The sequence below is a fragment of the Microtus oregoni genome, unplaced genomic scaffold (genome assembly GCF_018167655.1).
Source record: "Microtus oregoni isolate MIOR12 unplaced genomic scaffold, Mior012 000006F_ref0000085, whole genome shotgun sequence".
In the NCBI taxonomy this organism is placed as follows: domain Eukaryota; kingdom Metazoa; phylum Chordata; class Mammalia; order Rodentia; family Cricetidae; genus Microtus; species Microtus oregoni.
This window is the reverse complement of record NW_024543065.1, coordinates 16,491,708-16,507,274: the sequence shown is the minus strand read 5'-3', so window position 1 is coordinate 16,507,274 and position 15,567 is coordinate 16,491,708. Positions and strand designations below refer to the sequence as shown.

Below are 15,567 nucleotides of genomic sequence, written 5' to 3'. Positions count from 1 at the left end.
TTTCAAGACAGAAATGATCTGTCAAAATTAAACTAAAATGAAATAAACTATTTTTAAGATATATTTTTATATTATGGGTGTTTTGCCTGCATTTTGGCCTGATGTATGCCTGGTACCCTTGGATGCCATAAGAGGCAACAGATTCCCTAAAACTGAAATTACAAATGGCTGGGAACCACACTGTGGGGACTGAGAATTAAACCAAGGTCCTCTGAAGATCATCCAGTGATCTTAACCTGATTCTGTCACCTGTCCAGCCCCAAAATAAACAATTTAAAGAGATCTAGAGCAAGCAGTGAGTGTGATGCAGAGAAAAACAAAATCTCCCAGCTAAAACAAGTCCTGGCCATACAAATTCACTGTTAGATCTACCAGACCTTTAAAGAAGAGCTGACACCTGTGCTTTTCTAACTATTCCATAAAACAGAAAGAGGAGGACAACTGTCAAACCCTTTGAACAATGTCAGTATTACTCTGCAACCCATGTCTAATTAAGACACAACAATAAAAAAGAGAAATTATGGACCAATCTTTCTGAAGAACATTATATGTGGGCATTCTCAATAAAATGCTTACAAACTGAATAAGAGATAATTCATCATGATGAAGCTGACTCTACTCCACAGATACAGAGATGGTTCAACATATACAAACCAATAACAATAATATACTACATAAACAAACTTCAGAAAAATCACAAAATTATCTCAATAGGTATATCTGAGGCTTCTAAAATTCCACCATCCTTTCATGATAAAAGTCCTGAAGAGATTAGGAAAGGAAGAAACATGCCTCAACATAGCAAAAGACATCAGTCATGCTAAGTGGAGAAAATAAAAAAGTACTTCCACTAAGATCAGAAAAAAGACAAGGGTGCCTGTCCACTTTTGCTAATTATATAATAGAGTGCTTGAAGTACTGTCTGTCTACGTTTACCAACTATTATACAATAGAACAGTAGCTAGAACAGTAAGACAAGAGGATACAAATAGAAGTCAATGTATCCTTATTTACAAAAATTACTGAACACATAAAGGACCCTAAAGACATCATAAGAAAACTGATGAACACTTTCAACAATATGACAGGACACAAAATTAACAAAAAAACAATCCACATAAAAAAAAATCCGTAGCCTTCCTATTTGACAGAAAAAAAGCATTCTGAGAAAAAAATCAAGAGAGCAATTCCATTCATAATTCCTCAAAGCAAAGTCCTCATTATAAATTGAACCAAAGAAGTGACTGACCTCTACAAATAAAACATTAAATACTGAAGACGTAAATATAAAATGAAAATGGCTATATTACCAAAAGCAATCTGCGGGTTCAATCCAATTATCATCAAAATTCTGGTATTATATGCCACAGAAATAGTTAATCTCAAAATTCACATGGAAGTACTACAGACCCTAGGGAGTCAAAGCGGTCCTTACTAAAAAGGCTAAGTCTGGAGGAACCTGATTTCTAAAGTCACAGTAACATAACCTATGGTACCAACGCAATTCAAATAAAAACAATCACCTCATTTTTTTGCAAAGGGGCCCAAAAGACACACTAGAGAAGACAACCTGCTTACTAAATAGCACAGGGACAATTGATATCTTTGCATGTGAGTATGAAACTATACATTTATCTTTCAATCTGAACAAATAATCTCAAAATGGACCCAAGAATTCAAAATAGTACCTGAAATGCTAAAACTGCTAGATCATAAATTGGAAAAGACACTTCAAGATAAACTTCTCAATATAACTTTGCTGCTCAGGAAATAAAGCCAGCAATCAACAAATGGGGCCTCATATCAAAATGTCCGGACAACAAAGCGAGCAGTGAACTGAATGCCGACATCCTACACAACATGGGAAAATCTGTGCTAGCTACACATCAGACAGAAAATTAGTATCTAGAATACACAAGTGACTCCAAAACCAAAACCACAGGAAATCAAACACCCCAAACATAAAATGAGCCAATTAAATGAATGACAGTTATCAAAGATGAAAGAGAACTGATGAAAGAATTATGAAAAATTCAGCCTCACCAGCCATCAGAGAAAGGAAACTGACGTTGACGGACACCAAGGGTCCATCTCACCCCAGTCAGAATGGCAGCCATAAAGGAGATAAATTATGAGTCGGGCTGGAGAGATGGCTCAGTAGTTAAGAGCACTTGTTGCTATTCCAACAGACCTGGGCTCAATTCCCAGCACTCCAACGATAGCTCACAACCATCTGTAACTCTAATTCCAGGGAATTCGGTGCCCTTTTTTGGCCTCCACTGATATGAGGCATGCATGTAGTACATAGACATACGTACAAACAAGTAAATACCCATACACACAAAAGTAATAAAAGGATAGCAAGGTAGTTTGAAAAAAAAAACTCAAAATAGGATGTAAATAAAAAGAAACCCTAAGATTGTTGCTGGAAATGTATCCTAGCCCAGATACTATGGAAATCAATATGGAGGAATTTCAGGAAATGCTAACTAAGAGCAGCATATGATCCAGATACGCCATTCCTGGGTGTTGGCACAAAGGACTCTAAGCCTGTGTACCACAGACTTGTTTACACATCAGTAATATTAAGACATCATTCACAATAGCTAAGTTATAGAACCAGCCAAGGGGTTCAACAACAAGGGAATGGAGATATATACACATATATGTGAGTGTGTGTGCGCATGTGTATGTCTGGGTGTATGTGTGTGCTGAATAGCTTTTTCAGACACAAGAAAAAAGGAAATTATGTCGTTTTCAGGAAGACAGACTGAACAAGAGATAATGAATCATGTTAAAAAATTAAGCTAGTCTCAGGCAAAAGCATTTTCTCTCATTTTAGTTCCATGTCATGCACACAAAATTTTATATATATATATATATAATTATATATATATATGCACATGTTACAAATAAATCATTTTGTATATACATGATTTATTACACACATATATATGCATATATACATATATGTATATGATATTAAAGCAGAGGTCAGACTGTCTAGGAGAATAAAAGACACGGGATGGGAAGTAAAAAAGAAGATAGAGAGACATGGTAGGAATGAATTGTATTCAACACATACAATATATGCACCTTAAGAGAAATACAGTATCATGTACAATGAATACAATATTTTTTTAAAATAAGATATTTAAGAAATGTAAGCCATTACTAAGTTGCTAATAATGAAGTTAGCCATTTTAGCATATGTAATAAAACAATACTTACCACAATGCTTTGAATGTCCCCAAATGTCATCAGTTCTCATAGTCTCACACAATTCCAAGTACTGAACACACTGCTGAACTGCTGTAGTTATCTGATTAAAAAAATAATAATAACAGTTGATTGGCTTCAGAAATACATAGCCATTGTGTCCAAAAATTCAAAAATTAATCAAGGATATTAAAAAGGCTAATTATGTATATGTATGAAATACTATATAAGATCCTATCACTGAAAATGCTGACCGTGAAAATTAATCTAAAAGCATACAAATTGAGAAAACTACTCCATTAACTGTTAACTTATTGTTAAAATTTAAACTACAGGTACTGGGTAGAGGGATCAGGGGTTATAACAACACTTGTTCTTACAGAGAACCAGGTTCAACTCACAGCCATCTGTAACTCCAGTTCCAGACAATCTAAAGACCTTGAGGACTCTGCAGGCAGCAGGTTCACACATTGTGCACTGACACACATGCAGGTATGCATAATTAATTTTTTTAAAAATAAAGTATAGTTATGGAAACAGACTATCCTTATGTTAGATGTGCAGATGCCTGACAGACTAGGTCTCTTCTCACCTCCCTAACTTGGGGCCTTTTCTTCTCACCCGCCCAGTCAAATACCAAATGGATCTAACATTTGTCACCTCAATTATCAGAACTGCAGAAAACTAACTTTAAAAATTCAAATTTCAGAGAAGAAAGGCATAAAACTGATGTGCAGCCCGGCTGTCCCCAAAGATCTCAATTATCATATCCCCACTCTCAATGACAAAAATTTCCAATCCCCTTCATCACAGACACATTTCTTATAAAATTTTATTTACCTATATTAATTACAAATATGTGCCTGTGTGAGTTTCTGTGTACCATATGCATGCAGGTGCTCTGTGAGGTTAGAAGAGGGGAATGAGCCCCCTAAAATGGAGTGGTTGGTGGCTGTGAGATACTGTGTGGATGTTGGGAAGCAATCTTGCATCCCTTGCAAGAGCAACAAATGCTCTTAACCATTGAGCTATCTCTCCTGCCCCACAGGCATACTACTTATAGATGACTCTTAATTCTAATACCTGAAGAAAATAGACACCCTGGTAAGTAAGGACTGGTGAGAGTTAACTTAGGTGATATAAAATTGTTGGTGATCTGAAAATGCAAAGGTACCTCACACAAAGAACAGATTAACAGTAACAACTGATATAAGATCCTAGAGCAAACCCACACTTCTCTTCCAAAGAGCAGGCCATGTTCATGCAGAGGTCACTTTTCTGTTATTGCTGTTTTGTTTGGTCAATATTCCTAAAAATAGGAAAAAGCTTTTCATATAACTAAAGTGTTTCTACAAATAGAGCTGTTCATATTGTACATCTGTTTTCAATCTATTAATCTAAGATCCCAGACCAAATCAAGTAAAATAATCTGGGCACAGTCTCTAAGAGACTCCTCCATACACAATATTTCACTCAACTTATCAATCATCAGTCCGGGAAGAGGTAAGCTGGCCTGTGGGAACCCAATGGGGAAAGACAGGCAGAAACTTACCCTCTCGTTAGGCATCTGGAGAGATCTTTTCTTTTTTATTTTGTTCCCTTTCATTTTAATACATTACAGCCTGAAACATACCTGCTAGATTCTAGGACTCCTTCTAGAAAATCACCAAATCCACAAATTGGTTGAAGAATCTTTCTCTACTTCCATCTTGCCTAAACCAAACTTCAGAGATCCAGATCTATGCCTGGTGAGGTCTGCATTTCAAATGCAATAGATCCAAACCTATCACATCTAAGAAACTAAAAAGAGCCCAGGACCAGCTGGTTTCAGCTCAGAATTCTACAAGGTTTTCAAAGAAGAACTAATACCAATACTCCTCAAATTGTTCCACACAATAGAAACAGAAGGAACATTGCCAAACTCTTTTTATGAAGCTACAATTACCTTGATACTCAAACCACATAAAGACATTACTAAGAAAGAGAATTACAGATCAATTTCACTCATGACCTGTTGCAAGGAGAGAGGGCCTGACCTCCTACACCAATGAACATTAATGCAAAAATACTCAATAAAACACTGGCAAATTGATTCCAAGAACACAGAAAAATCATTCACCATGATCAACTCAGCTTCATTCCAGAGATGCAGGATGGTTCAACACATAAAAATCTGTCAATGTAATCCACCATATAAATAAACTCAAAAATAAAAACTACATGATCATCTCATTATGTGTTTAAAAAGCGTTAAACAAAATACAATACACTTTCATGATAAAGGTCTTAGAGAGAGCAGGGATTCAAGGAACATACCTAAACATAATAAAGACAACATACAGCAAGCCAACAGCCAATATCAAACTGAATGGAAACTCCCAGTGATCCCAGGAACAAGACAACGTTGTCCATTCTCTCTAAACCTAGTCAATATAGTTCTTGAGAGAAGTAGAAAAAGACAAGATCTCCTGAGTAAATTGGGAGCATGGGGACCTTGGGAGGGCTGAAGGGGAAGGAAGAGGCAAGGAAGGGAGCAGAGAAAAATGTAGAGCTCAATAAAAATCAACAAACAAACAAAAAAAAACCCAATATAGTTCTTGAGGTCCTGGATAGAGCAATAAGATAACAAAAAAAAAAAAAATCAAGAGGATACAAATAGGAAAAGAAAAATAAAACTCTCACTATTTGCTGATATGATAATTTACGTAAGCGATCCTAAATTAAACCAAGAAACTTTTACAACTCATAAACACTTTCAATAATGCAACAGGATGCAAGATTAACTCAAAAAACTCAGTAGTCCTCCTGTACACAGATGATAAATGGGCTGAGAAAGAAATAGGAAAAACATCACCCTTCACAATAGCCAAAAATAGCATAAAATATCTCAGAGTAACTCTAACCGAACAAGTGGAAAACCTGTATGACAAGAACTTTATATCTTTGAAGAAAGAAATTGATGAAGACACCAGAAAATGTAAGATCCCCATGCTCTTGAATAGGTAGAATTAGCATAGCAAAAATTGCAATCTTACCAAAAGTTTATGAATGCAATGTCTATCAAAATCTCAGCAAAAATCTTCAAAGACCTTGAAAGAACAGTACTCAAATTCATATAAAAAAGCAAAAATCCCTGGATAGCCAAAACAATCCTGTACAATGAAGGAATTTCTGGAGGCATCACAATCTGACTTCAAACTCTACTACAGAGCTACAGTACTGAAAACAGCCTGGTATTGGCATAAGAACAGACAGGAGGACCAATGGAAGCGAATTGAAGACCCAGATATCAATCTACACATCTTTGAACACCTGATTTTTGATAAAGAAGCAAAAAAAATGTAAAATGGGAAAAAAGGCATATTTAACAAATGGTGATGGCATAACTTTTTTTAAGAGTCTTCCAGATGGTATTTTTTATTTATTTTTTTTATTTTTTTTCTGAGTCTGTGTTATTTTGTTTTTTTTTATTTATTTATTAAAGATTTCTGCCTCCTCCCAGCCACAGCCTCCCATTTCCCTCCCCCTCCCCCAATCATGTCCCCCTCCCTCATCAGCCCAAAGAGCAATCAGGGTTCCCTGCCCTGTGGGAAGTCCAAGAACCACCTCCATCCAGGTCTAATAAGGTGAGCATCCAAACTGCCTAGGCTCCCACAAAGCCAGTACGTGCAGTAGGATCAAAAATCCACTGTGATGGCATAACTTAATATCAACATGTAGAAGAATGAAAAGATATCCATATCTATCACCATGCGCAAAACTCAAGACCAAATGGATCAAATACCTCAATATAAAGCCAACCACATTAAACCTCAAAGAAGAGAAAGTGAGAAGTACACTTGAACACACTGGCACAGGAGACAACTGCCTAAACATAACCCCAGCAGCACAGACACTGTGAGAAACAATTAATAAATGGAACCTCTTGAAACTGAGAAGCTTCTGTAAAGCAAAGGACATGGTCAACAAGACAAAACGACAGCCTAGAGAATGGGTAAAATCTTCACCAACCCCACATCAAACAGAGGACTGATCTCCAAAATATACAAAGAACTCAAGAAATTGGTCATCAAAAGAACAAATATTCCAATAAGAAGAAATGGAATACAGACCTAAACAGAGAACTCTCAACAGAGGAATCTAAAATGGCTGAAAGACAAATAAGTAAATGTTCAACATCCTTAATCATCAGAGAAATGCAAATCAAAAACAACTCTGAGATTCCATTTTACACCTGTAAGAATGGCCAAGATCAAAAACACTGATGACAACTTATGCTGGAGAAGATGTGGGGTAAAGGGAACATGCCTGCATTGCTGGTGGGAGTGCAAATTGGTACATCCCCTTTGGATATCATTATAGAGATTTCTCCGAAAATTAGGAAACCTTCCTCAAGACCCAGCAATACCACTTTTGGGTATATATCCAAAGGATGCTCAATTGTACCACAAGGATGTGTGCTCAACTATGCTCATAGTGGCATTGTTTGTCATAGCCGGAACCTGGAAACAACCTAAATGCCATTGACCAAAGAATGGATAAGGAAAATGTGGTACATTTATACAGTGGAGTACTACACAGCAGAAAAAATGACATCTTGAGATTTGCAGGCAAATGGATGGATCTAGAAAACATCGTATTGCGTGAAGTAACCCAGAGCCAGAAAGACAAATACCATATGTACTCACTCATAAGTGACTTTTAGACATAAATCAAAGAAAACCAGTCTACAATTCACAATCCCAGAGAACCTACAACAAAGAGGATCTAACCTACATGGGAAGTAGAAAAAGACAAAATCTCCTAAGTAAATTGGGAGCATGGGAATCATGGGAGAGGGTAGAAGAAGAGGGGGAGGAAAGGAGGAGAGAAGAGAAAAATGTATAGCTCAATAAAAGAAATAAAGCATTAATAACAGCAAAAAAATCTATTTCAATTGTCCTACACCTTTTCCAGGACCATTGGCCTCTACAAATAAAGTCCCCTGCCATTAGTCAATGCTCCTCTCCCCTTCTCCAGCTATATATATTCTCTACATTGTCAAACACAAAATCAAGTTTCCCCATGGTCACTTTTTGCTCCATTGCTCAAATCCAAAAATTCACAATCAGGAATCCTCCATTCAAATAACTTATAGATTGAAAGTTCTGCCTCAATACATAAATCATATTTATTACCATCTTAAATGCATTTTAAAATTACATGTTTTCATGTTTGTCAATTATTATCTGTTTTATTTATTTCTTTTTAATTCCTTTCAGTATCCTTATACATTATTACATAATAGCAATGGACATGGCTATTTGTGGTAAGACATTAACAGTATCTAGCTGTATTTAGTAAAATTCAGATCAATTTTATGCAAACACAAAAGCATTCCTCTCTGAGTCTTTTTCGGGCCACTTTCACGCAGCATATCAGTATATTTTATAGAAGCAACTGCCTTATTAATAGCTGACCTGAGTCAAATTTCATGTTAATAACCTAAAAATATGGCTTCTTTCAAGCCAGTCTATCATTTAAGGCAGCCCAATTTGCCATATACTTGCCTGTTTCCTAACTGTTTCCCTTATTGTACATTAAGACTCAACTTTTATCTCTTTACATTTCATAGAATAGGAGTTTATGATCACATTAAAAGGGATTGCCTCATTACCCAATATGAATCACTGTCACTCAACTTTGCATATTTAAGACACTAATACAGTACATAACTTTTTTGTGATATTATTTCTCAGCAAAAATACCAGACATGCTTACCAGAGATTTATATTTCTTTTCAAGTAGTCTTAGTACTACAGTTCTGCTGTAATACGCATGCTAAAATTAAAGAGAAAAGCATTTAATGTTAAAGGTATACCATTTAAAATCCATTTCCTCCATCGTTTACAATATCATAAACCACACCATAACTATGGTTTAAAATATTATAATCAATGTCAAGCAGAGTTTACCTCTGTGCAATGAACTACAAGCATAGGAATCACAAGAATGCAAATTGCATAAAAGTAGTGTAGACCATTTAGTGACAGATTAGAGATGAGGGCAACAATTCATTACCTACATCCAATTTCTATGCTAATTTTTTTAAAAAGAATACCTCCAAAGTAGTATGCCCAGCTAGCAGTGTATGAACCAAGGTGGAATAATATGTAAATGAGAGGGGCAAAGACCACTAATCATACACTGACTACACACACAGAAATTTGCAAAGGTGAGATTCTCCAACAAGACAACATCTTTGCCACTCTATATCACTATTATTTTTAAATAAATGGCAATGCTCAAAATGTCTTTATTTCCTTTGGACCAATAATAGATGGAATTAAACACATACATATATGACACTGTAAGAAGTCAAGGATATGTTTTTTAGCTAAGCAACTTTAATGCTTAAATTTGTTCCTTCATTTTATTTAAAAACAATAAAATAATTAAAACATCACTAAAAACTTCATCAGAATTCTGGTGATAGAATTTTTAATTCATTAGTCAGTGCTTTTATTCAAAGTTCACCAAACCCCTGTGTGATTTAGCTCTTTGGCTTAAAATCATTTCAATTAGTCCATTTCTCAGTATTAATAGAGAACATATGTTGGCATACTTTAGTATTACCCTATTCTGTCAGACATGGTGATTGAGAGCTATAATCCCCAGCATTTGGGAGATGGAGGTATGAGAATTAGAATTCAAGTCCATTTCAACTACATAATGAGTTCAAGACCAACCTGGTTCAAAACAGAAAGTTCAGCAAACTACAGCCCTAAAACAAAATCTACCCACTATGAATTTGTATAAATGTCTTATTGGAACAGCCTGTATCTGATACCATTTAGACTGAAAAGCTGCAAAAACTGTTCAGTGCACAAAACCAGAAACACTGACTGCCCGGCCCTATCCATTAAATGTCTGCCAACTCTTACCTTAGACTCAAATGGTACAGGGGAATGAGATAAATTCCTGTTGTTTTAAAGAGCATAAATAAAATAATTAATTTAATAAATTTTTAGTGTTTAATTTTGGTGATCTGCCTCATTCACTTTATGAAAATCAAAATGTTAAGTAAAAAGGCTTTGCAGTTACCAGACTATAATTTAATTTTTGTTTAAAACACTTAACCATATTGATATATATTATGTAAATATGAATCTATATAAACCTAGGATGTGGGATTCCCCTCTGTATGCTATGAATACCATTAGTTAATAAAGAAGCTGCTTTGGGTCTATTGCAGTGCAGAATAGGGCAAAGTGGGAATTCCAAGCAGATAGAAGAGGAGAGAGTAGGTAGAGTCAGAGGGACACCATGTAGCCACCAGAGGAGAAAGATGCCCACTCCAGTACCAGTAAATCACGAGCCTCGTGGTAAAATATAAAACAATAGGAATGGGTTAATTTAATATATAAGTGCTAGTCAATAAGAAGTATGAGCTAATAGGCCAAGCAGTGATATAATAATACTGTTTCTGGGTGATTATTTTGGATCTGAGAGGCCAAAAAACCAATGAGCAGCCTCTGCCTACAATCTAGGACTTAATGGTGACCTCTGTGTTTTATAGGGTTTTCTTTAATATGCTTTTATACTTTTTGCATATTGTCTTCAATGAAACTAGTTTCATCTTTGAGAAAATTAAAAAGCATCAGATGTAGGGTACAAAAGATTCAGGTTAATTAAACTGATTTAATTAATACTAATAAATTTAAAGACTACCAAACAGTACTACATAGGTTATGTAAGGTCATGCACACTACAGAGTCGTGCTCTAATAAACTGGGCACATATCACAGACTTTCAACATCCGAAGACAAAGTCAGCTTTCAACTGGTCTGCTGAATTCAGAGAGGGTCACACTTGCATGGCAAGTCCCTGTCCCCTCCCTCTGCTCCGGCGAGACAAAAACCCAGAGCTGGGTAGACAATGTGCGAGAGAAAGACTTGAGCACAGAAATCAGCGTTGCTGTTGCTACAAGATAGGGACTCTGCTACTTCACACCAGCTGGCGGGTGACAGTACAAAGATCGCTTTAACATGACCTCCAGCTTGGGGATGTCATAAGCTTCACTGGAAACTGCCAGATTCAGGCATTAGACATAATGCAGGGTCAGGGAAGCAGCAAACAAAACTGATTCTGGGCATTAGCCTCTAAACCAGTGGTTCTCAAACTGTGGGTCTCAACCCCTTTGGAAGCCGCATATCAGATATCCAGCATATCAGATATTTACACTGCAATTCAAAACAGTAGCAAAATTACAGTTATGAAGTAGCAAGGAAATAATCGTATGTTTGAGAGTCACCATGACATGATGAACTCTGTTAAAGGGTCTCAGCATTAGGAAGTGTGTTGAAAACCAATGCTCTGAACCTAAGAAAAACTGCCACAGTTATTTATATTTTTATAGGCTTAGATTCATGGATATTAAGATCCATGATAGATCATTCATCTTGAATAGACTCAAACAGATCACTTCATAAAAATCCCATCCTGACTTTCACTATGCAAAACATTCTGAGCAAAATATCTTCCCCATGCTTTATATCTGACACCCCCGAACAGGGCACTGGCCCTACCACCACTTCCATCTGTGTACAGGTAAAAGGATTAACATATGCAGAAAATCAATTAGAATTCAGCATACACCAGGCACACAAAGCTGGCCAATCACTAAAATCATAGAGAAGAACCAATTTTTCCTTACCATCCATTTTTTGAACCACACAGCTTTAGTATCAACTAATGCAAGAAAATAGATGGGATCCAAAATCTTCTGTGAGACAAGATGGCTTTGATCATGTTTTACCGATAACAGGGACAAAGTGCTCTCCACAATTTCCTCCATATACCTTAGATTTGGGGGAAAAATCATTTTAAAAAGTAAACAAACAACAGTTAGTGTACATGGGAACAGTGATGTTCTTATCCTTCTGGAATAACGATGTGGAATGTAATCTTTAGAATTTCTTTTCTTTTTTATTTTCTATAAAGAGTAAAGGTTAACAGTCACAGTCGGTTTTTCTGTTCTAAAAACCTACGTTCTTTCTACTTCAATACTCAAGTCTCCAGATGTACCTTTCAGTTTGAGACTCGCAGATGCTCTTACCATCATATCAGAATATTTTAAAAAACTTGTCCAAAGTAGCAAACGTCACTAAGAACCCAAGACCTCAACATCCTACTTTCACAATGTTGTTGGTAACATAAAAACAATACTTGGGTAGGACCATTTGTATAGCTAAGAATGCATATACCAAAGAAAAACTGTGTTAATACCTTCTGTCCTAGTGTGCGTCTATGTTGCTGTGATAAACACCATGCCCAAAAGCAACTTGAAGAGGAAAAGGTTGAACCAGCTATACTTCATCAAGACATGAACTTGAGGCAGGAGCTTCAGGTAGAAACCATGGAGGCGCTTTTTACTGACTTGCCTCCTTGAGCCTGCTTCCTCTGGCTCACTGCACACTTCTCTTACACAGCCCAGTCCCACAGCCTACAGAAGGCCCAGTCCACAGGAGGCCCTCCTGCACCAATGTGCAGTTGAGAAAATGCCCCGTAGGCCAATGTGATGAAGGCAATTCCTCAGCTGATGGTTTCCTTTCCTGAGTGATTCTATTTTGTGTCAGGCTGACAAACCCTAAGCAGCACACTGAACCATGTAAGTTCCCTTCTGTCTCTGAAACACCTGAGGGGCACAGCCCATGCCTTACATCGCCTGAGTTGAGGGACTTACTTCTCTGGGTGTCGAATCCAAAAGGATGGAGCTTCTTTCTGATACTCATTCAAAAGGCGAACCTGGAAGACATGTACAAAAGCTCTCAAGATACTGTAATTCTGAAATAATAGATCTATGTTTCATAGTGTGCATTGCCGTAAACGGATACCTTTTTCAGTAAGCGGGTCACATTGGGACTGCTGATGTCTACTCCACTTGAAAGAGTAGGAATGTGATTTTCTCTAGAAAGAAAGTATAACTCCAGATATTTAGCTGAAAAGAAAGATGAAAATATATAGTCATTATACAACATAATGTTTCTGGGAAACATCATTTCTTATGCATTTTTCTTGAGTATACGTAAGAGAAAACATTAGAAGTGATGTAATAAACATACCTAAGCTTGTATAAATTTCCTTGGTCATGTGTAACGGTGAGAGTGTAAAAGTCTGTGCATAGAACTTTAAAATCCGGTCCTACAGAAATGAGACAGCACATTCTTACCTAAGCTTTTTACAACAGCACAGATGAAACACTTTATACATTTAAACAGAAAATAAACACAAAATACACTATGCAAACCCAGGTGATGGGCATGTCTGTTTTAAAAGGCATATTCTTGTTCAATGCCCAAAAGTAAAATTTACCACAACTAATAGTAAAACAGATGATAAAAACGCATGGCTGTGAAACCTGGTAACAGCAAGGGCAGAAAGCTGGAGGTCAGTGGGTACTGGGAATGAGGCTGAAGGCTTGCAGGGAGGTCCCACAGCCTTTAAGTAATGGTGTCATTGAGCAGTAGGCCCATAGGCAACACTCCATTTCAAGACCTCATGTTTCCAAATCCAGGAATTGTTTCCATATATTTAGTAAACATTTGAGAGGTTTTCTGGGAATGGTGCCTATTCATTAGAAAAAAATACTACATAAATTTTTAATTTTCAATTTATCAAAACTCATGAAGAAAGGTACAAAAGAAAAAAAACGAATAAGAACCAAATCAAGTTAAAATGTGCCTGACACTAGCAGGCATTACAATGGTGCCAATCCCTTCATTTTCTTATAAACCACTTAAATATCAGGGGAAGAGTAATTTTACCTGCGAAATACAAGGTGCCATTAAATAAAAACAATCTTGCCTCACATTTTCTAATCTACAGGAACAAAATTAATAACCTTGTTTATATCACCCAGGCTGATATTTTCACAGGAGATAGGTCCCCAGATGGTTAATGATATCTTCCGATATCTCTAAGACATTCCCACTGAACAAAGGCTGTTAAGCGTTTGAAGTCCATGTTCATAGCTGCAGAAACTCATAAGAATCTGTCATTTTTCAAATGCCACAGGCTTCAGGCAGTTACACACAACAGTTCTATAGAACAGCAATGATGTAGCTGGCAATTTAGATGCAGCAAAAACTTGAAACAAAAGAAAGTCATATTTGTCCAAAACGATTTGATCCTATCCACAGTTGTCTTTCTAACAACTGTTTATAATTTGTGAACCCAAGTAATGAGATGAACCTTGCTACACAGTAACTTTACCATGTTTATAAAGTTATCATTTTTAAAATAAAGAAAATATATTCAGACATGCTTCTATTCCCTCACATATGGGGGGGGGCGGGGGACAGGCAAACTGACAACTGTATTTCTTCTTAGCTTTGAAATGCTAAAGGTGACCCTAAAATATCTCTTTTTTTCCCCTTGAAGTTCTCATATCAAAGTTTTTGTAGAAGTGTATAATACTTTTTTGGATTTGTAATTTTGAATTGCATCTAAATATTAGACAAGCATGTTTTTTCTTTTTTTTCCTCGAGACAGGGTTTCTCTGTGTAACAGCCCTTGCTGTCCTGGAAGTCACTCTGTGGAAAAGGCTGGCCTTGAACTCACAAAGATCGCCTGCCTCTGCCTCCCAATTCTGGAATTAAAGGTGTGCACCACCACTGCCTGGTTACATCTTTCTGTTTTGATATAAATAACAAAAGTGTTCCTGAATCGTTTCTGTCACTAGTCTAATAGTATCCCCACTGATGGAAGAGTGTGATTTAAAGCAGACAGATGTATCTGGTACCCTGTTTTCCTATGGCTGCCTCTTGTCTTCCTTGTGATTTAAACCTTAAACTGAAGTTCCACGGCTGAGCTACTAAGGAAAATGATGAAATCCCACTTGGGTCAAAAAGAGCAATTCATGGCTGTCTCCTTACAGTGAACGCAGGATCTGGATCGGACAGAGACGTGGTGAGTTTTTCACAGAGAGTGGTCCAGTTTTCACAGTTCAGGACATCGGATGGAGGGGCTGAGCACAGCGTCTGTAAAGCTTCGTATCTCACCTGCGGATTTTAAAATAACAGCATTAGTAATGCTGGAAGAATGTCAATTCTCCAAGATAATATTAAACACACTACTAAAAGGAAGAGCCAGAGGAACTATGTGTTGATGAGTTGCTTTTGAGAATCTGACACCCTTTTATAAAATAACTCGGGGGAACAGTTTTTGTAAACTAAGTGCTAAATAGAGAAAGGAAAAGCAGGCTGTCTTCTGTAACAAAATCTGAAACCGTACGTGCACTGCGACTATGTCACAGCCAAGAGAAATGGATGGTGGCTGCTTTGGACTCATCGTGCAGCAGTTTCCAGG

General features: G+C 36.8%; 1 protein-coding gene across 1 annotated transcript in view; it reads right to left on the bottom strand.

Annotated features, from left to right (window-relative positions):
• Tbc1d32 (TBC1 domain family member 32) overlaps positions 1-15,567 on the bottom strand; it is a 284,344-nt gene that overhangs the window by 154,324 nt on the left and 114,453 nt on the right. The window contains exons 7-13 of the mRNA XM_041653588.1: positions 15,135-15,260; positions 13,323-13,401; positions 13,095-13,198; positions 12,944-13,005; positions 11,915-12,059; positions 8,980-9,039; positions 3,232-3,322 (exon numbers count right to left, since the gene is read on the bottom strand). Of these exons, the coding sequence (XP_041509522.1) occupies positions 3,232-3,322; positions 8,980-9,039; positions 11,915-12,059; positions 12,944-13,005; positions 13,095-13,198; positions 13,323-13,401; positions 15,135-15,260 (667 nt within the window). The remainder of the gene's footprint in view (positions 1-3,231; positions 3,323-8,979; positions 9,040-11,914; positions 12,060-12,943; positions 13,006-13,094; positions 13,199-13,322; positions 13,402-15,134; positions 15,261-15,567) is intronic.